Consider the following 25,475-nt stretch of genomic DNA (forward strand, 5'->3'; position numbering starts at 1 on the left):
TCGTTTACACTGACCAAATGGACAGACGTATCACTAATATAAATCAATTGGGGAAATTCTCATCCCCCTTGCCATCGAATGAATTGTAGAGATGTGTTTTGACAAGCAATTTCATCTGGCCAGTATCCAACTGACATATTATATGCAGTGGTTCACAGTAACCTTGAAAAAAACTTCTGTTCATAAGCATAATCAGCAACATATAGTAAGCGGTTTTGCATCAGGCAGAAGAGAATATTTAATTATGGTTTTATCTTCTATTTGCATGCTTTTACAGAAATCATTTAGACTATTTTCTGAGAAACATCTTGGTTCATATTCAGCCCAGAGTATATAAACTGCATTACTAAAAGTAAAGGGATGCATTGATAGTGATTTGTACCAGATGCCATGTGCTATATAGAGTTTATTATTTTTGAGGAATACAATGACTAATGACATGTATTATGATATTTTGGACAACCGTGTTTTGACAGAATTGATTAAATGTAATACTTAGAACCCATACGTCTACAGAAACGCTATAACCGACAACCAGGAGTGTAACAATGTGGTTCAAGGAAGATAACACAGAACATATTTAATTGCCTTTTCATAGAACACATCAAGAAGAGATTAGAGACCAACTTTTACCACTGCATTAGAAACTGCTGTGAGAGGAAAAGAATATCTCTCCAGCTATCTATCAAAAGGATTGCAGTAGTCTTTAAAGCCCAGGGTGGGCCTACACCTTATTACAAATATTTGGAACAACAGCCTTTATATTTAGCTCATGCCCTGATATGTTTGATTTATTTAGTTTAGTTAATATGTTTTCCCTTAACTGAAAATTGACAAGCTTTAAAAAGTAAAATCTGATGTCAAACTACACTAGGGGCCGGATTAAATCAAAATTTTGACCCACCCGCTAATAGCAAACTACAAACCTGTACATCATAGTGGTTACATTTATGATTAGAAGAAATAATAATAATAATAACTGGGAAGATGGAAAAGTGACTAAAATATATGAATTTGACTTATTTTTTTATTTTCTTACTTGGCCTAATCTTTGAAGGTATCTGTGGAATATCTAACAATTAATATAATTCTTTCTGATTAATTATTCACTGTGAAGTGTTTCTCTTCCTGCTTTCTCACTTGCAGTGGGCAGTACTCCTCTTGAATGTTCAACGATGGATTTCAAGTCCAGCCACTTCACACTGCATAAAACACTGCAGTTTTATTCTCTGTTGTGCTTTTTATTTTTAAATTGTATTCCTTGTCTATAAATCCACCCAGTGTCCCTTGACTGCATCACATTCCCTATTTCCCAGGTTCCTACATCTGAATCGGTATTGTCTTTATAGTATTATAGATGTTAATTTTGTTAACTTTGTCAGTAACAGTTGTCTTTTTTTTTTGGTCTTCTTACACATTTTCTATATGTTCTTGTTTTTCAGGCAGAAATACAAAAACACCTCCCAAAGGTAAGTTTCTTAAGAGTGCTGTAACTGTGTGTTCATCTTTGTCTTTGAATCAGTTTTGAACACTGTGAATCAGATTGTACTTCAGTTGTGATTCATTCTAGATCTGTACAAACAAACCAAGGCTACAAAACTCAACAAAACTAAAAATGTACCAGTCTTCTGTGTTCAAAACATTCACTGTTTATTATTCGGAAGAAAAAGAAGAAATGTTACATCCAAAAAACCTTACTTTAGGTCTTAAGCCAATATTATTGGAATGGCAAGTGCTATTTCATTGTTCTGTGGGGTTTAAACACACATTTTATTGCACAATGTGCATATGCTGATTCTTGTAGGTGGGATTGTTTTATATTATTATGGAAGCACATATGGCTTTATATTTAAAGTGTGGAAAGCAATTCAGTTTTGTACATAAGCAGATGTCAACTGTCTAACTACACAAACAGTGATTTGAAGGTTATTGATTTTAATATTGTGATTTATTTAGTTCCCTAAAATTACAGACTAAATTATTTTTATTTTTTATTTAATGCTGTGTTTAAATAAATACACAAAACACATAAAACCAGCAGTGCCTTTACCTGACATCACTGAGCATTTAAAGGAAACTGAAACACCATATGTATGTTTTGATGTCGGCATAATCGTAATTTGAAAACATCTTAAAATCATAATTAAAATTATTTGAGGAATTCAGTCACATTATTTTAGTAAAATCAGATCTTAGCACTATCCAGATTAGGGTCCCATATTGGGTTTGCAATTCAAGCCAGTCAAATAAAACAATTACACTCAGTGATGAATTGAGATCAGCCACGTTCAATAATTTTGACTCTGTCATATGCATTTAGGCATTCAGGCAAGGATGTGACAACAATTTGCTCATCCATATATTCAGAATTGAAGCTATTCATAAACCTGTCAACCTTATCACAGCCTCAGTTTTATAAATGTAAAATGGGCTTTCACAAAGTTGATTCCGATAAATTATGCATTATATCTCTCAAACAAACATTATTAAGGAGAAAATGAAAACTTTTCAAAAGAATATATATATACTGCTCTATTCTTTTCAATTGTAATGCAACATCTGTAAAGTAATTGGTGGCTAGGTTTTGTAGTACCTTCCAGTGCTTTCTAGCTGTGAAATAAGGTTCGACATACAACATGTTAATCAACAGTGAGATGTCTTTATTGAACATTTACAAAGTAGAATTCAAACCTGTACAATGTCCTGTGCTCCTCTCTAATGGAAAACTATTAGTATGGCTTGCAAATGGTTAAGTGTCTCTCATTTTTGTGCCTCCCACACTTGTGCTTTTGTGTTAAACATTGTTAATTATGAAGCCTACATTTATGTAACAAATTTGAGGACCACTTCTTCAACAATGGCTCCTATTAAGCTGAAGTCTTTCCTGCACCCGCAGTCATACAGAATTAAAGGCCTGCCTGCAATAATACAACTGGATGACACCTACAAGTATTTTTCAGAGTTAAGTTATTATGATAAAAACTGTGCTGAGTGGTGTTGATGTAATGCAGTACAAATCAGAGCAAAGATGTAGGGGCCATATGGCCAAAAGCATTTTTTTAGTATTATTTAGGTTATCGTAGGTAGATTAATAATATAAAGCATTATGACACTACTTACAGTTTGCTAAGTGTTTTTTAAAATGATGAACGAGTGTGATTCACTGGTGGTGTGAAATGTGTTTCAAGATTCAGTGCAAAAAGCAATGAAAGGGTCTCTGGTATGTAAGGATCAGATCCTGTGGTCAGTTTAATTAAACAAGGTAGCATTTGTTTTCAACTAAGAGGAACAATTCAAATTGATTGGCACAATGAGTCATGTAACAGTTGTTATGCAACTTTGCAGCCAAATTTTTAACACCGTTTCTGAAAAATAGATAAACATGCCTTTACTTTCCCATATTGAAAATTGAATGACTGCTCTAAAAAGGAGACCTGCTGGTAAATACAAGAACTCAGGCCAGCTCCTACTGTGGTTCTCACGTAGCAAATTTAAAGTGTCTTTCCCTCCTAGGTCTTTTGTATATCATGCCAGACCAATTAATGAAATTACCCACCAATTCAGAAGCACACATTCTTAAAGTTCTCAAGTCCATTCAACCAAAATACTGTTTGTCCAGATAGACGTGAATATCACCAATCATTGAGGTTCACAGTCAAGCCTGTCACTGATACCAAGAAGAGTATGTCAAACCTTTGCATATGTGTACGCTCCCTGTGTTTACTGGTTTCTGGTATTCATTATGTTGTTGAATGTAGCTAGAACATAAACATGAAAACCATGTGCTTATTTTAGTCGTTTTGAAGGTATTTTAGATATTTATAGAGATCCTTATAGTGAAAGAAACCTGGCTTTCCCTTTAATTAATACAAAAGATGTATTAAACAATGTGAAATGTGTTGCCAGGATACTCAGTACATAGATATCTCCCAGAATCATTTTTCCTTTTTTAATTATGTTCCCTAATGGACTTATTTATGTTTCATGTGTGAGGTTTACGCTGAATGAACAGTTGTAGTTGTAAAGATTAATTCAACTGTGTGCGTACATGGGTTCGGTGGCTCTTTCTTGCTTGATGACGTTTGTGTTACTAACAAAATATACTGAAAATGATTAACGCGTAAGTGCATGCTCATTTGTCACAGGGTTCGGTTCTGCAGTGCAATAGGAGCTGGCAGGCTGACAGCAGAGAGCCCTGGGTATTATTATTTAATCCAAAAACACACTTCTTCTCATCCAGAGCGAGCTTCTAGGAGTTTTGAACACAACTCACATTCAACATGAAACACCTCAGAAATGTGTTACTGAGGAAAGTGTTACTATCAGCCTGCATCCCAGCTCATTTTCTTCATTCAAGTTGTCAGCAGTGAACATGTTGGTGCTTTTACGGGATCCATTGCAGTACTGACACTACATCGCCAGTCACCATGTTTCTCAGCAAGCTTGAGCTAGCTTTCAGGTTATGTGTACAGGCATTTTCATAGCTAAATTTGTAACAGTATTTTTTGGGGTTCCATCCAAAATAACCAATTCAGTATGGTTAAATTCAGATCAATGGAATTCCACACTAGTATTAAGGTAAGAGCAGCAAGGAACCTAGTTTAGTTCACCTTTGTTCCTTTATCTTGTCTGGTAGCCCATATCGATTCAGTGCTAGATGAAGGCATCCCTAAGATGTTCCCACTTGTTTCTACAGCTTCTCTTTTCCATGTCATGCCTACAAAGTTTATTATCGATTTATATATATATATATATATATATATATATATATATATATATATATATATATATATATATATATATATATATATATATATACACTCACCTAAAGGATTATTAGGAACACCATACTAATACTGTGTTTGACCCCCTTTCGCCTTCAGAACTGCCTTAATTCTACGTGGCATTGATTCAACAAGGTGCTGAAAGCATTCTTTAGAAATGTTGGCCCATATTGATAGGATAGCATCTTGCAGTTGATGGAGATTTGTGGGATGCACATCCAGGGCACGAAGCTCCCGTTCCACCACATCCCAAACATGCTCTATTGGGTTGAGATCTGGTGACTGTGGGGGCCAGTTTAGTACAGTGAACTCATTGTCATGTTCAAGAAACCAATTTGAAATGATTCGACCTTTGTGACATGGTGCATTATCCTGCTGGAAGTAGCCATCAGAGGATGGGTACATGGTGGTCATAAAGGGATGGACATGGTCAGAAACAATGCTCAGGTAGGCCGTGGCATTTAAACGATGCCCAATTGGCACTAAGGGGCCTAAAGTGTGCCAAGAAAACATCCCCCACACCATTACACCACCACCACCAGCCTGCACAGTGGTAACAAGGCATGATGGATCCATGTTCTCATTCTGTTTACACCAAATTCTGACTCAACCATCTTAATGTGTCAACAGAAATCGAGACTCATCAGACCAGGCAACATTTTTCCAGTCTTCAACTGTCCAATTTTGGTGAGCTTGTGCAAATTGTAGCCTCTTTTTCCTATTTGTAGTGGAGATGAGTGGTACCCGGTGGGGTCTTCTGCTGTTGTAGCCCATCCGCCTCAAGGTTGTACGTGTTGTGGCTTCACAAATGCTTTGCTGCATACCTCGGTTGTAACGAGTGGTTATTTCAGTCAAAGTTGCTCTTCTATCAGCTTGAATCAGTCGGCCCATTCTCCTCTGACCTCTAGCATCAACAAGGCATTTTCGCCCACAGGACTGCCGCATACTGGATGTTTTTCCCTTTTCACACCATTCTTTGTAAACCCTAGAAATGGTTGTGTGTGAAAATCCCAGCAGATTGTGAAATACTCAGAGCGGCCCGTCTGGCACCAACAACCATGCCACGCTCAAAATTGCTTAAATCACCTTTCTTTCCCATTCAGACATTCAGTTTGGAGTTCAGGAGATTGTCTTGACCAGGACCACACCCCTAAATGCATTGAAGCAACTGCCATGTGATTGGTTGGTTAGATAATTGCATTAATGAGAAATTGAACAGGTGTTCCTAATAATCCTTTAGGTGAGTGTGTGTATATATATATATATATATATATATATATATATATATATTAGAGTGAGTTTTGTTGCTCTTCAAGATATATTTTGTATGTATCTTTCCATTTGGTGAACTCACTGTGTTCATTATACTGCGTTCCTTTTTATGAGGAGAAGGTGAGTTGTGTTTCCACTAGAGGCCCTCATTCATCTGTCCCACTCCACTTCTTCACAAAGTAGTTGCTGAGGATTCTATTTTTTATTTTTAAAATGAGGATGGTTGTAACAGGATATTCTCTGTTGTTTTCGGTATGTTCTGTTCATGCTCGTTTGTTAAGTTTTCTTTGGACTCTTAGGCAGCCTTCTGAACTTGATGATAATAATACCTAATGCCAGAAATCAAGTATAACTACTCTATATTATAACTACTATATATTGTTTGTGATAAATGTATTAGATTTTAATAGAAAAAAATAATGTTTTTAAAAAAAATTGTTTTACCCAAACAATTAGTACCAAACAGAAATTTGGAATGGCTAGGGCAATTATTCCTAACATATAAAGTGTATCAATATGTGTGCATTAACAAAATAAACTCCAGACAACTTTATAAAGACACATTTATAAGATTAGCTTATTGTGGGGGAGTATCAGTAAGATTTCTCAGGATTTCTTCAGACTGAAAATCCCTTAATCAGAAGAAATGGTCCCAGGAGACAAAATAACGATTGCTTTAACAAACCGAGATTGAGAAGAACTACAAAAAAGTGGATAATATTTAAATCCCTGTTTGGTTTTTACATTTGATAGGTTTTGGAAAAGTAGACGTGAAAAGATCACATCCAGTAAACTGAATTGATGTGATCTTTTAATATCCAATGTAGTTGACTTTTCTTTTGAAGTTATTTTAGAAAGTGAATTCTCAGATTGTTTTTATAGATTGGCTTTTATATCTCAGCCAAATCGTTGCTAGAGTACCCTGTCTTCTTCTCATTACATTTGGCAATTTATGAGTTCTACAGCTTCTAAGTTTTCATTATTTTGGTTTAAAGGCTTGTGTGGTTTATCAAATATGCAGCTGATTCCAGCCTTTTTATTAGGTGTTTGACTAGGAACACCCTAATGAAGAGAGCTTGTATTTTTCCATGTTTTACATGATATAAAATAACACTGCAATTTTAAAAATGATGAAGCTCCTGGCCAATCTGAAACTGTCCACTATATGTTAAGAGTCTTTATTGTACTGAAAAACAAACCTTCACCCACAGGTTAAACTTCACTCATGTTAACAGCCATTGGATTCGTTGTATAGGTTTCTACTCTATTTATTTTCCTACCACCTATCAGTCTAGTTGGATGTTTATTAGCGACTGTGGATAAGTAAACGGGGAGATTAAGGACGGCTCTGTTTGCAGCATGACTTTGCTATCATCAGCCATGTATAGTATATTCACAAAGGAAGTGTGTGGGAAGGTGAGTGAAGTAAGTTCCAGTTCTTTAAAATGTGGATGAAGATTTGACCTTGATGCTTTCTTCTCTGCTTCCCACAACATGCTTTGTCCACTTCCAGTCACTAATCACCGGCCTCTTTTTCTGACCCACGTGTCTCCAGCAGACTTGTTCCCTTTGTGCCGTGTTTCCTGGCAACTGGATATGATAAGGGATTTTGTGGAAGGGAATTCAACATTTAATTTCTATTTGCCATTATTCTTGCTGCTGGCTTTCTGATAATTGCCATATTGTAATGACATTGAAAGGGAATCTAAACTAAGAAACCTGATGTCACATATATGGAGACACTAGTGTCATTGATTGGGTGGGTTACTGAGGCTTAAGGTTTTTCATATTGGAAACAGTAATTTCCTGTATAAAAAGCTTTCTTTCTGGTTATAGTAACTTATAGTAACAATTTGCCTCAGATGTTTTGTACATTGTTCATGTTGCTTGGAGTTATCTGTATTGACATACAGTACTATGCAAACGTTTTAGGCAGGTGTGAAAAAATGCTGTAAAGTAAGAATGCTTTCAAAAATAGACATGTTAATAGATTATATTTATCAATTAACTAAATGCAAAGTGAGTGAACAGAAGAAAAATCTACATCAAATCCACATTTGGTGTGACCACCCTTTGCCTTCAAAACAGCATCAATTCTTCTAGGTACACTTGCACAAAGTCAGGGATTTTGTAGGCATATAGTCAGGTGTATGATTAAACAATTAGACCAAACAGGTGCTAATGATCATCAATTCAATATGTAGGTTGAAACACAATCATAAACTGAAACAGAAACAGCTGTGTAGGAGGAATAAAACTGGGTGAGGAACAGCCAAACTCAGCTAACAAGGTGAGGCTGCTGAAGACAGTTTACTGTCAAAAGTCATACGCCATGGCAAGACTGAGCACAGCACCAAGACATTTCAAGGCAGACAGGGGTTTCCAGATGTGCTGTCCAAGCTCTTTTGAAGAAGCACAAATAAACGGGCAATGTTGAGGACCGTAGACAAAGTGGTCGGCTAAGGAAACTTACTGCAGCAGATGAAAGACACATCATGCTTACTTCCTTTCGCAGTTGGAAGATGTCCAGCAGTGCCATCAGCTCAGAATTGGCAGAAAACAGTGGGACTCTGGTACACCATCTACTGTCTGTAGAAGTCTGGTCAGAAGTGGCCTTCATGGAAGACATGGAAGCCAAAAAGCCATACCTCCGACGTGGCAACAAGGCCAAGCGACTCAACTATGAATGAAACCACGGGAACTGGGGTGCAGAAAAATGGCAGCAGGTGCTCTGGACTGATGAGTCACAATATTGAAATATTTGGCTGTAGCAGAAGGCAGCTTGTTTGCCGAAGGGCTGGAGAGCGGTACATGTCTCCTCAAAGCTGAGAAGTACAGGCAGATGCAAGACCATCAGGGAGGCATCTGATTGGCCCCAAATTTATTCTGCAGCATGACAATGACCCCAAACATACAGCAAAGTCATTAAGAACTATCTGCAGTGTAAAGAAGAACAAGGAGTCCTGGAAGTGATGGTATGGCCCCCACAGAGCCCTGATCTCAACATCGAGTCTGTTTGGGATTACATGAAGAGAGAGAAGCAACTGAGGCTGCCTAAATCCACAGAAGAACTGTTTAGTTCTCCAAGATGTTTGGGCCAACCTACCTGCCGAGTTCCTTTAAGAACTGTGTGCAAGCGTACCTAGAAGAATTGATGCTGTTTTAAAGGCAAAGGGTGGTCCCACCAAATATGGACTTGATGTAGATTTTTCTTCTGTTCACTCACTTTGCAATTAATTAATTGATAAATATAATCTATTAACATGTCTATTTTTGAAAGCATTCTTACTTTACAGCATTTTTCACACCTGCCTAAAACTTTTGCATAGTACTGTACATTTTTTCTTCAAGGACATTGGTGGTTAATTCCATGCAGTGTTATTACTTGTCTTGTTTGTTTTCTTCTTGCTGCTTTCCTTTGCTTTACCTATGTTAGACCTGCAGTTACCCCATTCACAATGCCAAAACACCAACAAGAACACAAAAAAAGAATGTTAGTTTGAGTACAGCAAAAACTACTTGGCGCTGCTGCTGAAAGTTGGCTTGTGTACAAGTAGCAGAAACCAAGCTAAAGTCTGAGCTTTCACCTGGCCTTGACCAATGAGAGACGCTTGACCCAACCCACCAATTCCAACCATAATTGCTCCCATGAGTTAATTTCGACCTTGTTTAGCTGTCCAGAGGATGGCTATGTGCTTCAATTTCCAAGTTGATACATTTTTGTTGGGTATTACTGTGTTTCTGGTTATTCATTTTCTTAATACAAGTTTTATAGTTGTACATCCCAATTATCCATGAACCCAGGGAAGAAATTACGCTGTCTGCTTTTACATGCTGTAATGTCAGCCCTGAGGCAAATGTCCTTTATTGAATGCATTTACAAGAATATTTGTAAATATAGTGTATAAGTGTTGCCATGCAATTACTATTGTCATGCCATGGATTATAATGGACTTAGATACCAAATTAAATGAAATGCTTTGGCAACATAATAAGTTTACATTTTCAGTATATGTTGATGTACCTGTGCTACAATAGAGGATTTGAATGAATGTTTTTTAAGAATTTGCAAAGGACGGCATTGTAATAGTAAGGTTTCCTGTAGTAGAAAATCTTCCTTGGTTGTAATATTTCCCTTTACTGTGCTTTATACTGATTTAAGTTGTGCTTTACTCTGTTATACTGTAGTTTACTGCACTTTACTGAGCTTTTATCATGGCATAACACCATAAACATTTATAAGGAACCTTCATTATACACAGACAAGGGCCTCTAAATCAAAGGTCTCTGACAAGATATGTTATCATTTACAGACGAAACATTGCCTAATAGATACATCATTTAAAATATTAAAATGAAAGTAATGATAGCTCATAGTAAATAAGCAATTTAGTTTGGCTCAGAGAGATGTGCAGAATTGTGTCCAGGCTTCAGTAAGTGGAGCACTGCTGAACATAGTTATCCCTCAGGTGTGCAGAAAGTCGTGAAAGCGCTCAGCCCTGACGCACCACTCTAGCAGAGCCTGACTCCAGAGCCCCCAATGTTGTCAGTGGATTTACACGTATGCCTGTAGCTGAATTTCAAAGAAAATGTAACGTGGGGCTGATTTCCCTCAGTTCACCACTGGAGCTGTGGAACTGTGGCGTTCTAGGGAATCAACTGGAAGACTATATACATATTCGAATGCTGATGTAATGCACACACCAGTGCCATCAATGGTAATGGATTAGCGTTTGTCACCTGAAGAAACAACAAACACCTCGTATAAAGAGAGAAGAGGAGCAACAGTCCAAATTGTGATTTTTCTTGTAGTTGCCATAGCAACATGCCACAACACACACACAGTGATTCAGGGTGAAAGACTAGCTGTCTGCAGGCTCTGGATTAAATAAATCAACAAATAAAGGCTGCCTCCTCCTTTACTTGAACAAAGGAAAAGAGAAAGAAAGAAAGCTTTGAGTTTGTCATTTGTGGAGGTATATGAATTGTTAAAAACAAATTCGTGCCAATACTAGCTGGCCGTGCGTGTAGAGCAACTACAGAGACTAAACAGTCTAATACATAGTCTCACACACAGACTAACCTAAGTCATCCAAATGTGCCCTAAAAGCATACAAAACCGTATAGATATCTAAGGTAACTGAAGAGCAGGCTATGAAAAGCAACCGTGGAGTTGTTGTTTTTTTTCTCTCTCTCTCTCTCTTTTTTTTTTTTTTCCATTACATCATTTTGAAAATGTGGAATTAAATACAGTCGATGGACTGTTTCCTGCTGTTTCTGTCAAGAAGAGACAGAACAGGCCCTTTAATGCTTCAGAAAGAATTTAAATGTCCAAAAACGAACAACTATTGACTACTGGATGAGGTTGCTTTGATTCAGAGAAAGGGAACTCTTATTTCTGTGAGGGACAAAAAGCTGTTTTTGCACCAAATCATATTCATATTAAGCATGTGGTAAGGTGCAATTTTACAGTTCTGTTTAGCTTATACTTTATAGGCCCAACTGTCAAGTAATTCCATTTCTGTCAGTAAAACACTTGATAAATCTCCGCAGCATTACCAGACATACAGACAAGATTCTGTACCCTTCCCAGAACTGGGGGTATATGAGTCTATATGAGGGTATATTTTTTTAATATACACACTTTCTGTACTGTATTGTATATGTGAAACGGAGTATAAATTGCTACAGTTGCAACAGTGCACGTTCTTGTTCTTTAGGGACTCAGTATTTTTGGCTGTGACAGCGCGTTGAACTAAATATTCTGTCATGTACGTGTCTCTGGGGAAATCTGTATGTTCTGCAAAACGCAATGTATAGGATTTGGGGAAAATGGTTAAAAGACACTACTGCATGGTGTGAACCACTAAGCCTTGCTAGTGTGGCAGATATTTTCAAATTGCTATTCAGGAGAAGTCCTCGGAGGTGAGAAAATGAAAAGTCTTGTAAAATATCTGAACTAGATTACAAAGACTGTAGCTCTCAGCCTTGAAGTGAGGCCTGCTTGGAAGTATCGGCAACTTTTAACAAGGTTTTGTGCACTTCCTAAATGAACCATTGAACAGTTTTATTTTTTTGATTTGCGACCACAGATGGCGAGCGGGCCAGCTGGGATTTTGACCAGAGATTTGGAGGTTGCGGGGATCGCCCGCCGCTCCGAGCAGCGGCATAAAAAGAATGAGCCGTTAGGGGAGTGTGACATTCCAACAACCTTGACTTGGGAAAAACACAAGGATGTGATCCAAACCTTCAAAACTGATGCAACTGGTCTCACTGATTTATGCAAACTAGAACATGTGGGGTAAATGTGGAAACTGTCACTTTTGATCAGTGTTTTTTCATATTAAACTATACATTTCATTACAATTTGATTAATTGTTCTAAACACGATATAATTAATTGAATGTGTAAGCAGGCAAACACAGAATGAAAGAGCACATTTTGAACATGGTTTTACTCTGCAGTTCTAACCTGATGTGTTAAGGCTTATATCTTTAAAGCTGTAATTGCATTTTAGTTTGCCAGTATTTTGCTATTGACGTCCATGCTGTCATACACTTTGTCTGAGGTAATCCTCTTTTACTACGTATTGATTTTCCCCTATGACCTTTATATTTAGATGTCTGTCACCACTGGGGCTTCATCTGCATCAATAATGTTAACTTTTTTGCTGTTTATTTGTTTAATATTGTTATTGACAATGTATCTGCATTGATTAGGCAAATTTTAATTTAATGTTTAATTTTTTTTTGTTTTGTTCAATCGCCACCATTATCATTTGTTCTCCTTGAAAGAAAATCCTGTGGTACTATTTCAAATTACGATTACTTGATCCATCTTGGAATATTACATTCAGAGTAATGTCTATTGTCTATTTCAGTTGCAGTTTAAAGACGGAAAGATGTAATTGAACTAGAATATATTAAAAGTTGGACCCCCATTTTGCATACATCTTTAATTCCAAAACACATTTTTCTTTTACATAAATGTATCTTTCATAGTTTTCCATCCTTTATTTACAGTCCTTTTAAAAGCAGCAGTCATCTTGAGCTCAGCTGTACCTTTACTGATTGACGCAGCGGCATTTGAGAATTGTACCAGTGGGTGTAATGGTGCGTTTATTCAGCTCCCCTGCAGTGTAACTTGAATTGAACTCGCGTCTCAAGAGTACTATGACATCTTCTGTCTTAATATAATCGGCAAATGCTATTTAACAATAGGAGACAAACAATGTTTTATTGCTGCTAAAATAGTGCTGTTACCAATGATTGTTATACATCCCCCCCCCCCATAATGCATTCAAATCTGATCACAGACTGAATTTCAATAAACAGTGATGATATTTTTGTATTAATTGTGACAACGTTTCTTACAGAAATAATGCAGAGTTTAAAAAAAAAAAAGAAAGTGAACAAAATAGACTTAAAAAAGATAGATAGATAAAAAGTATTTTCCTTTCTTTAAGCGGGATTATTAAACAACGTAATAAGGTTTTTTGTTGTCCACCCATTTCTATAAAATTGAGTCAGTTTGTAAAGACAGAATTTGAACTGCAGTGATGCATCTGGTTTTGTTTTAGTTCTCTCAAGACAAGTGTAAAACTAGCTCTCTGCTGAATTGAGGAGGGATTTGTTCTTTTAAATGAATTGTTAAATATTTTTGCTCAAACAATCATTGCATTGGTGTTTCTCGAATTTAAAAGCAACAAAGAGTATGTTGGTACTTCTAAAAACACTGGAAAAATACATGGTAAAACAATTATAATGGCATCCAAATATAGACTCAGATTCCGTACACCACAGCCAATACCAATATTCTCCTGGCCGAGGACCAAAGCACGCTGGATTGTGATTTAACATAAACCACACTGAATGACGCGGCTAAGGTCTTCAAGTAGCAGTTGCCTTTTCAGCTACAGTAAGTGTCAAAAATGGTAAATTTAGTTTGTTAAGGCTGGTTACTAAAGTGAAGGGTATTGCTTCAAGGGTGGAAACACTTTCTCAGGTCTTTTTGAATTGGCATTGATTTCTTTGTTTTATAAGATACAAGTTAAGTAGCAAAGAGACTGCTTGCAGTTCTTGTTGGCTTCAAGTTGTGATGGAAAGAAGTAAGCAATTAGGCCCTTGGGAAGGACAACTACAAAAACAAGGAGCAAGTGACTGACTTATTTCCCAAACATTTTGCTGGATTTAGGGATTCGCAGCGGGGCTGACATCACACTTTCAATCAATATTTTACATCCACATCCTAGAGTATGCAGTGTTATGTTAAACCAGGGTGGATGGTTATTATTTTATAGCACATTTCATTATAGTGAATGAACACCCACAGTGCTTATGGGTGCTTAAACATGGCAGTCGATATAAAGCGGTATGGATGGTGCTATTCTCTGCTCTGTTTCTGCCTCTAAGCAGTGTCTTGTTATGCAAATATGACTGGCTCCTTCTGATTATACAAATAATGGAGAGCCTGATAAAGCAATGAAAAGCACACAATTGAAATGCTTCAGAACAGGGAGATCACACATTGACTTTGTTGTTTTGTAAACTTTTGTGTTTTGAAATTTAGATTTACGGACAGTGTAGATGTCATATACTAGACAATTATGTTCTGTCAGATTTTTGTACAGTGCCTGTTCATCTACCAGTATGATGACTGGGGATTAAAAAAAACAAGGAATTTAGCAGTGAATAATGGATTCAGTTCCATTTAACACCTCTATGACGATGCACTGGCAACCGCTCTGACAAAAGAGTGGCATGCTTTTCCTCTGGTTATCTCTGCAGCAGTCATTTAGGAGCCTTAACCCCATTGTTAACATTGTTATCAGCTGTTATTTCATATTAGTCTGTTGTCCCAATACTTTTGGGTAATACACTGTGTAATGATTGAAATGGGAATTGCATAAATCTATTCCGAACCTTTGAAACCGTTCTTACAAAATGTGGAGCACTTGAACATGTGTCAGACGATAAGTGTCAGATGTTTCCACCTAGTGCCTCAGTGCAGCCTTCTTAGCTTTTCAAACTACTTAAAGCTAAAAGCTTGTTTAAGTCATTAAGTTAAAATTCGCCAAGACTTTCCATTCTTTGATGTGGAAACTAGGGAATGAAGTCAAGTTTTTAAGTTGTGTTTTGACATAATGCATTTTTAATGTGGTAAAAAGGAGGTTAAATGCTTATTTAATATTTTACTTGGGCCATTGTCCCAAAAATATTAAGAAAGAACATTTAAATCCATTACAGTTTCTCATTTGTTTGTAACTTTAGTGTATATGCAACTGCCTTTATTATTGTTGATAGCTTCTAGCTAATACATGTATTTCTTAGTGTTTTTACTGCACATGTTTATATTGGTGATATCTGCTATACCCTGAATGGTACTTGAATTAGTATTTACCACAGGTTGCCCTGTTCTGGTTTGTTGTATGGTAGCATAAGTGCTGAAATGTAAAAAATAGCAGTGCAAAGTTTATTAAATACCATGGACAATTCACATACTGTGATCAGGAGAAGACACTACCATATTCAGAATGGCAGTGTCTTCCATCTCCTTACAGGGCAACCGTTTACCCAATTCCAAAGCAGTGTGGTTTTGTTCCTTGTTTGTAGTTGGCCAACAAAGATTTATACTCAGCCTCTGGTTGCATTCATTTGGTGCACAAGAGGAAAGAGGGCATGTACACGAGCAGCAATAAATAAAGAACTGCCAAGTGACCAGTTTCTTGCTGGCAGCGGAGACTAGACAGCTGGTAAACCGACAGACATCCTGTTCCCTTGTGGAAGCCTGCATTGTAGTAACCATTCTTCAGCCTCAGATTCACTTTAATGTGTATTTTTGTATCAAGCAGGCATGCGGAAAGCACAACTATAGAGTTATGATGTACAGAAATGAGCATTCTTGACCTTGTATATAAGTGGCACAAAACCAAGCAGAAAAGGGAGTAGGCATAACCATGGCGGTTTCTCATAGCTTGGCCTTGGGAATCACGTGGGGCTTGATGTAAATATTTGTTTGTGCACCATGTGGTACCTGCAGACAAGTGTAAAAGTGCCCACTAAGTTTGGGCATGTATTGTTTGTAGTACTGGTTAAGTCGTAACTTAGAGTTAGTGATCTAGTCCCAAATGAAATCCAAACGTAATCCAAGCTACCAATCAGAAGAACATGGCACTTAGTATCTGCTGGAGAGCTGCTATTGAGTATAGGCTTTTTAATTAGTGTTTGTTGGGCAGGTTATGTTTTGATGTAATCCAGGCCTAGTACACTCTTGGAGAACAAAGGAACATTATTATAAAATGTAATTTTCAATCCATACGATGCACTGCAGAAAGCCTTCAAATACTTAAAGGCATCATGCCAAACCACTAAATACTAATTATAAGAGTAAATGTGACTCTTACTTTGAAGTAAATCTGACATCCTTTCAAAGGATTAAGATACAACTTTTTTCAGCTTGGAACTCTAAAGGTGTTTTTGTAATTGAATCCAGACCATTAAAAGTCATATAAATAATCACCTACTTATCTATATTTTATGCATTTTTTTCTGTATTTTTGAAACTTTTATTTTTAGATGTTTAGATATAAGCATGATGAATGTCTGTGAGCAGATCAGTCAGTATCTTTTTTTTTCTACAAGGATTTATTTTTTAATGTAATTCCTATATAAAACAAAATATTTTATTAACAAAATATTATTTTGATCTGGCCGCCTCAATTCTCTGATCTTTTATCTTGCTGGAGAGGTTTCTTTTGCATTGGAGGGTTTAGTCCTGTGTCTGGTAAGTACATAGTTCTTTACTTTTGGACGTACACAGTTTTCTCAGGATCTCCCAGTTGTCTCGTGGCACGTAAAAACACAATGCCCTTTCAGACAAGTGTGTACATTTATTTTATCTTTGTTTGCTCAGCAATGAATAAGCAATGCATCAAAATAGAAAACATAATTTCAGCTGCATGGTTATTGCCAATATTTAATTGAAAAAATGTTGAAATAAATTAATCATCCCAGTATAAGAAAACAATATTTAACTGTTCTAAATTAATTTAGTGGGTTATTGTATTGCCTACAAAAGCAGGTACTGCATGGTATACAAACGCATGTGTCATATAACAACAAAAGGATCTGGACACAATACAATTTAAGCATTTTAAGCATTTCCTCCCAAGCCCATCCACTTTATATTGTTAGTGTCTTGAATTTGTGTTTTTACTGTGTATCCCTGCAGCTACAGAAAAAGTGGTCGCTCTTCTGTCTATGTAACATAAACACCAAAATCTACTGTTGATTAATTTATTGCAGGCCTCTGCTCGTTAGGTTACGGGCGCCAAAAATGATGAGCACGACCTCATTTTACATAGCTTCATCTACACATCATGGTGCAGTGAATAAAAGACAGATTGTGCAAAGAATTACAATTTCCTGAAGTGTGGCCAGCTCATAAAACCAGTCCTATCCATCTTCATTAATCTGTGTACAGAAATTACATGTAGCAACTCGCTCAAAAAAAAAAAAAAGCTCACATGGGACAGCTTAATCAGACGCCGAAACTTCTACTGGAGTACAGATAAGAGACTTTCTACTTCAGATCTTTCTTGTCTGTTGTGGCTTGTTGCTTTAGAAGTTCAGCGGCAGATAATGTTGTTTATATGCCTACAATAATGGAACACATTTGTACCTGGGCAGCTGTTTAGAAAATGTGTCAGTCGTGTCTTGCACAGTTTATGGGAGCCCAGTTTCTTGATCTGGCTGCAGCTTTCCTCTCAGTACTTTCCCTCAGGCAGTTCTTTTGGGTATTGCTATGAGGTACCTCTGGGATGTGGACTCGGAGGGCTGTTTTACTGAGCTGTCAGAGAGGGAGGCTCTCCAAGTTGCAAAGGACCGGCCTCTGAGCTCACAGCGGTGAAGTAGTGGCTGAGGACAACTTCACAAGTTTTATCCCAGGCTGCTGTGGAGTTGCATCCAGGGAGAATCCCTTTTTTTTTTTTTTTTTTTACTTTCACTTTAAATGGATGACTATGTTTCTATCAAGAGAAAGCTTCTTCACAGACCCATCTTTAGGTAAGAGACCGGCGAGGGACTTTCAAATCAGGAAAGCACACACACGCACAAAAACTAGCACTGTTATTTATCTTCCTCATGTCATCACTTCACCTGCTTAGTGCCATTAAGAGCACGTAAAGGCTGTTTGAGGTGATGATTAATCTGAGAGGTGCTTTTTGCATGACCTCATCAACCCGAAATTAGATTAGTGTAAACTGGGGTTGCATTTTCATAAACTGTATTCTGTAAAAGATGAGTATTATTTAATCAACTTTAGATATTGAACAAGTTGCAAAACACTGTAAGCACTTACACACTCTGGATGCCCTTGTCTGTAGTGGTAAGAAGGCAATTAGATCTGGAACATTGTTTATTGGTTCACTGAACTGGCCATTATTTCTGGCAGGTTTTTAATGGCTTTTTAGCATGTAAAACGTTTTAAAAGGCAGCAGCTGTTCAACAGGTACTGCACAAGCTGAATGGTATGTTTTTGCAGCGTAAATCGCCTAAATATTTACTATTCCTTGTTATGTATTTAAGCTCTTGAACACTTGTTGACAAAGTAGGAGTAGATTCACACAAAAAAACATGTTAAGTATTGCTATAGATATAGTTCCATTCTTTTTTTAATTTTGTATTTCTATGCTGTTGAGTTTTAGTGATTCACTGTTTATGGGTGGGTTGTCGGTATTTTCCAGAGGAGGCCGTTTGCGAGAGGGATGTTTGGCTTAGGAGGGTTTGAAGAGGTCTTGCTCCCTCCGGACTCCCAAGATTGACTTTGATAGTTGTCTGCTGGGAAGCCTGTATGGGAATAATATTTTTCTGGCACTTGCAGTGAGGAGTCTGTGGTTGGAAAAGGAAATAGTGCTCATGCTATCTTTTGTTTATAACAAGTGGCATCTCAAGCACCACTTAAATTCCCATTGGACAAAACTTGATGACATCTGCAGTGTATCAGAGCTGTGAGCTTGATATGATAAATAAACTGGTTTCAAATACGAGGCCTCAGAGAGCGGCTCAAAGTGTTACCTTTACACTAAAACATTCCGCTAAAAAGCTCTGATCGAATTTTCAAAGGTTTGTTTGAAATGTTAAAACTGTAGTAATTTAGATATGCAACCTGTTTAATCATAATTACGAATAAGCTACTTATTCAGAAATCTCTAGCAAAATACTATAGAATATTATACAAAAATTGCCAAAGGATAGTTGCAATGATTTAATTTTTACTACTGAAATATAAAAAACAGCCTTTTTCATATTATAATATTTGATGTGTAATATATTTTTCAAATAATTTTTAGAAAGTGTGAAAAAACAAGTCACTTTTGTATTTCTTTACGTGACTGTGGTAGAACATCATAAGACAAAACTTTAGTTTGAAGGAATGCAAAAAATGAATATTTTTCCTGTTAACTAGAAAACGCAGTGAGCACTTAAAAGCAGATTACCATCATTTATTCCTGTGTTCAAACTTGCACGCATAAAACACATTTGCTGTTCAACAGCTTTAACACAAAGCAGCTGTTGCAGTGTGTCACAGGCGCCTCTCATCGAAACTGAAGTTGTAATGAGGTTACAGGTTAAACCCTGTATAGTGATTTTTGTATGTACACATTTTCAGAAATCTGAATCCAACCCCAAAAAAGAGAAGAAACAGTTTTTGACAAATAGCTTTTTACATTTTCACATCACTACACTGTACAAGTGGTATTTTGTAGTTACTTAATTGATCCATAACAAATCACCCAATGACAACATAACATATCCTGTAGAAGTACTTAGTAAACATAATGTAATCAGTAATTGTAATTAATTGAAGGTTAGAAGTTATAAATAATGTTTTGTATAATTATTTAATTATTTTTATGGAGACATAGCTCCATCTGGCAGATGGTGATTTTCTCAAACAGCTGCATTGGTCTAGCACAAATTATGTATGAACCAGGCTGTATCTTTTTTTATATATATGTATAAAACAGCTTGATTACTAAATTTGAATCTTAAACAGGCCTTCCGAGGAGCCTTATAATTTGAATATTTTATGTGGACATAGGTTTGAATTGTAAAACAAGAACTATGATATGTCTCTCTGTCTCTCCCTCTCTCTCTTGTGTGTGTGTGTGTGTGTGTGTGTGTGTGTATATATATATATATATATATATAATACTGGTATTAGAAAGAGCATATATATGAAGGAGCATATCAGCAGTGAATGTGGCATTTAAATGATGCCATCTGTACCAACTGCAATTCTGGAATCTGTTTTTGTTTTGTGCAAATTCCTTGTGATTATATAACAGTTACGTGAGATTAAAACTCCAATTTCATATTTAGATAAAAAAATTATATCACTATGGTTCATTAAGATAGTAGAGAGACATTATTACAGCTTCCTTGAAGAGAAACTCTTGCAGGTAGTTTAACTTCTGTTTTTGTACATTTGGTAAACTGCCAGGAGTGCTGCATATTGACTAGAGCTACATATTTCATGTTTGGTTAAAGTTTTGAAAATAAGTTTGTCTCCTTTCTTTAATGTGAATTTCCATACATAGTAGCATTATGGACTGTTATTTTTGAGTTATTATAAGATAAGATGCATACAACTATGACTGATATGGACCCGTCTGTTAAACAAGCCTCGTCAATGCATCTGTTTTCTAATAATTGTATCGAATCAGGATTATCCAATGTAGCATTAGTGAATCGTAAACAAATTGAATATTATACAAGTGCTCAAGTGCCTGTACAGTGTCTGCTTGTATTGCACATTGTATTACATTGATTCATGCTGCCACTGTCTGTTTCCCTTCCTTATTGTGCAGTATTTGCTGGTGATCTATTCCTTGGATATACTGCTATACCACACTGTATGTTTTTTGTTTTTTTCCCAAGGGTCTGTGGGATGAAGAGGTATTTGTTTGCTCTCTTCTTTGGTTGCACCTGGATTATAAACCCAGCATTGCCTTCAGCTGATATTGCTCTGAACTATATTATGTGTGTCTCCACGGTTTGATGATGATAATTTTCGAGAAAGAAGAGAAATGATTGGATTTCTAATCGATACAGTGTGGAGGCCATATGGGCCTGCAGCAGCCTCATTAATGACATTTAACAAAAGCAGTGTTGACAAGAAGTATAAATAACTATAAATAAGCCCAGCTGCTGCCCTGTACAGTTACACTTAAAACCCATATCGGAGGGTATAAAAGTGTATGATTTTTTTATTTTTCCTGGCATAATTTCAGATTTAAAACCTTTAAAACATTCTGTATCTATTGTGATGAGATAAAGGAGAGTGGTTTGGATTTCCATTCTGTATTCAATATGAATAATTCTTCGCCACCCTCAGCCAAAAAAATGGCAAATTCCAATAACAGAAATACATAAATTGAGCAAAATATATATCTTCAGAGAAGTGAATAATTTTAAAATGTGTTCCATTCTTTTGTTTATGATCTCCTTATAAAAAAGGAATATATCAGACTGGCAGGTTAAGTTTGTTTTGGAATCTGTTTTGGAATTACTATAAAAATATGAGGTGTCCACAAGATGGCAAGCATTGAATCTGTTTTTAGTGCTTGATATATAGGTAACATAAAACACATGCAAGTCAATGTGCTGTGCTTGAACTTAATATTAATACATTTCTGATTAAAATCATGTGTTTTGCTAAAAGTCTCATTCCTGCTCAAGTGTACTTTATTGCATTGTTTGGCCTTAACAATGAATATATCATAATCCGAATTATAATCCAGAGGATATACTACATTGGGATTGGAATGAGAAAAAGTCTTATAACAATAATTAGCCACACAATCATACACATTACAATGATTACAATGATGCGGTTTGCTTAGCCGTGACCAAATCAATCCATCTATTTTAACCATCTACTTGACGCGTTGAAAATTGAGATAACTATGCGTACATCAACAGCCTACTTTAAAAAAAAAAACTGGTAATGTATGTTCTTTGTTTGAATTAATAATGTACAGATCTTGCAATTAATTCTCCAGTCTGAGGAGCTATTTCATGCTCTTTGCAGCTTTCACAAACTCAGTCATGCTTGTGCTTACTCTGTTTTTACCCATGATTCTGCTTCTTATGAAAGTCACTTAATCAAACAAAGCAGGGCTAGCAGTGTCAGTGAGTGAAGTATGAGTTACATAAGCAATGAAGAACAGTCTCCCTTACAATCCAGAGAACGAAGATCCAGTGTCAAGCTAGGATTACTCGTCCCATACAGATATGAAACAAAATGAGGTTTGTCTGAGTCATGTCTTTGCTCAAGACCAGGTTGTACAATCTTATTGAGGCAATCCTTACTTTCAGTGACAAGATAAAATAATTGTTAGTGGAAACTTAAATAAAATAAAATCAGCACCCTATTTATAGTATTATCCTGAATTCCAGAATAGAAAATTTGATCAAATCCGCACCTCGCTGTGTGAGGTGGTGTTTGTTGATTATTATACTTCTGCTGCAGCTGTGCTTGTCAAAAACAGGAAAAATATCTGTCACTGAAAGCATGTATGGTGCATGGCAAATATCTGTTAACTGTGCTAGTTGGTTCTGAAGTGACTTCGTTCTTTTTTATTTTGTCCCAGAGGCCTCTATTTGGGTTTGACTGTGGAAATCACATATCTTTTAAAAGGACTGGCTTGAGAAAAACCAGTCTTGGGTAAAGTGAAACTGAAGAGTTTTATAAACCAAGGAGGAACCCCCTGAATAGACACAAGGGGCTGTATTCATAAAGTCTGTTTACAGGGCATTGAACTTCAGAACTCGTTAAGAATAGACTGGTACAAATTGAAATAAGGTGCATAGAGCTCCAATGACCTGCCATGCAATTTCAATTTATAATCTTAAATCTCTTTAACCATCCCTCTTAGGCTACCTTATACTTGATCATAACTGGTTTGGAATGGATGCTGAAAATGACTCATTAACATCAATCATTTGAATGCCCTGTGAAGTAGTATACTTACTTTGTAAAAAACAAAATTATCATAAAACGAAATATTGTTTGACACATTTTCTGTTCAAATACTTGCTTTTCTTTAAGATAGTGTTAGTGTTATGCAAATGAAGACCTTATGTTTTGTATGCAAAAACTTCAATAGATAGAAATAGAAAAATGGCAAATAACATTACTGTAGTCAGTTTAAATGAGTCAGTTATGTCTCGACATAAAAGGCACAGATAATGTAGCTGCATCCTACCCCTCTGAGCTCTTATTGGGATACTGTGGTTCAGGTTAATTAGTAGATGGCCTTCATTAACAGTCTGAATCACTGCATTAACGTGCTGTATTGAAATCTTCCATTTTCATCTGCAAGCATAATGAACTGAGTTTTCAATTACTTAGATAAAAAAGGAGGACAAATACTGACTGGTATTGCATCCAGTTTGTGAAATAAACACGTGTGTAAAAATAAATGATTGCCCGGATGCTCTACTTTTTTACAGGCATATTTGAAGAGATCCCATATTCTGTTTGGCAATAAACGGCCCTACTGGCTAATGGCCATGTTTGTGTCAGCCTCCCAGAAGATCTGATCCTTGGGTTCACAGGATCAGTACTGAAACGCAGTGAACATAACTTCAAGTGCACATTGAATATTTTACAAGATGTCTCTGGAGGGAAGCTTGTGCTATCTGTATATTTATTAATTTATTTTCCCGTAAATTGCAAATATAAATTCTGTGGGAGACCGTCATCTCACTTAAAAATAAAGTGGTCCATTGGCTTTATTCATTCTAAAAAACGTCATCATTTTCATACGTGCCAAATGTATTGGACCGTGTCATTGTTAACAATTTTCAAGTATTCCTCTGAGTACCATCTTCAGGAAACAAGAATTTCTAAACATTTTTCTGGCTGGTATTGCTGCTTCCCACCCCGTGCCCACTGGGGTCCTGTCTGGAATGAAGTGATGGCTGACGTTCACTCCAAAGAGGAAGTTTACACAATGAAGGGCACCAGAAACTCATGGGAAAATGCCTTATTGAACCTTCCTCCATTTCTGAATGAATTACTGCTTTACCAATCGTTCCATTTTGCCTTTCTGCAAGCTTATTGTTCTGACCACAACTGAATACAACACCAGAAATCACCAAATTCAGAACTGGCCTTTTAGCTTCAAATAGGGAGCCAAACTAACTGTCTTGTCTAGAGATATGAGATGGAAACTACAACTTTTCTCTTAGACCAGTGAAAATGTAAAGACAAATACAAACATTATAGAAAGTATACATTTGTGCTCATAGATATGAGGTATGATTCTGTGGAAAATGGTGGCCTGAGTTTTCTCCGTCACCATTTTGTATGTTTCTTCAGATGTTGTCACAGCTGGCTTCGGATCTTGAAATCATTAGAAACCATTGACCTCATCATACTACAGTAGACTCAATTGAATGTCAAGATTGTGGGTGCCTAGGGTTTAGTAGTGTGTGACCTATTGTGTTTAATCAACCAATTGTTTTTCAAACCCAGAATAAATGGGATATTCTGTCATTCATGCCATTGCTCTAAAAGTGTCTGTAGACATGTTGTAATATCCCACTGGGTTAATCCACTATTTTGAGTGTCAAAAGAACCCACCCACACAGTGTTGACTAGGGTGGGCCAGGATGGGGGCTTCTCCCTAAGGAAAAGCACAGCGTAAGGTTTATTCTTGGCTTGTATCCGGATGGAGCTAAAATCATTCAAATGTTTGTTTGTTATTCTTATATGAGGTCATTCACTGAAACACATTCATTAGGCAACTTGGATTATCACCAAATTACGCACGAACAATAGGAGTTCTAGCAATGTATGTTGATTACTACTTATATAGAATTCTGGATGTTTCACTTAAACAAGCACAATCATTTCAATACTGTTCCCATGCGTACGTTGTGCATTTATTTTGCTCTCCCATGGTTACCGGCTGTTTTGATCATGATTATCCATATCCCTCTATGGGTTTTACCATACTGATTTCACTTTTATGAGGGAACAGCAGAGAAATGCACTGTGACTGCCAGGGCTCTTTTGACAAAGACAAATGTCAATATTTTAAAAAGAAATAAGACCTTTTTCAAATTTCTTTCTTTATCAGCCACACTGGGTTGCATTCGAGAAACGAGACACAGAGCGAGCCATCAGTTATTGTATTTTCAGGCTGGTCCAAGGTGATGTAATGTTAAACCTGTATACTGATTAATCCCTGCTGTGTATATTGGACTTTGTTTTTGTTCAAACTGCAGTTGCTTTTAAAATATGTTCCATGCTATATAAAGTTGAATTTAAGTAGGGAGTTCTGTTGATGCAAAGATACTGAATGGATTGATTTTTTTTTTTTTTCAAAGTTAGTTTCGTAAGAGGTGC

At 36.5% G+C, this 25,475-nt stretch overlaps 1 protein-coding gene across 4 annotated transcripts in view; it reads left to right on the forward strand.

Annotated features, from left to right (window-relative positions):
* Window positions 1-25,475, forward strand: part of pde1a (phosphodiesterase 1A, calmodulin-dependent) — an 89,005-nt gene that overhangs the window by 43,380 nt on the left and 20,150 nt on the right. For 3 of the 4 annotated variants that reach the window (XM_066687266.1, XM_066687265.1, XM_066687267.1), the window contains one exon: window positions 1,443-1,469. In XM_066687266.1, coding sequence (XP_066543363.1) covers window positions 1,443-1,469 — 27 coding nt within the window. Of the gene's footprint in view, window positions 1-1,442; window positions 1,470-17,662; window positions 18,119-25,475 lie in introns of those variants that run through there. The other variant, XM_066687268.1, reaches the window with a different exon arrangement.

Source organism: Amia ocellicauda, chromosome 16, assembly GCF_036373705.1.
Source record: "Amia ocellicauda isolate fAmiCal2 chromosome 16, fAmiCal2.hap1, whole genome shotgun sequence".
NCBI classification, from domain to species: domain Eukaryota; kingdom Metazoa; phylum Chordata; class Actinopteri; order Amiiformes; family Amiidae; genus Amia; species Amia ocellicauda.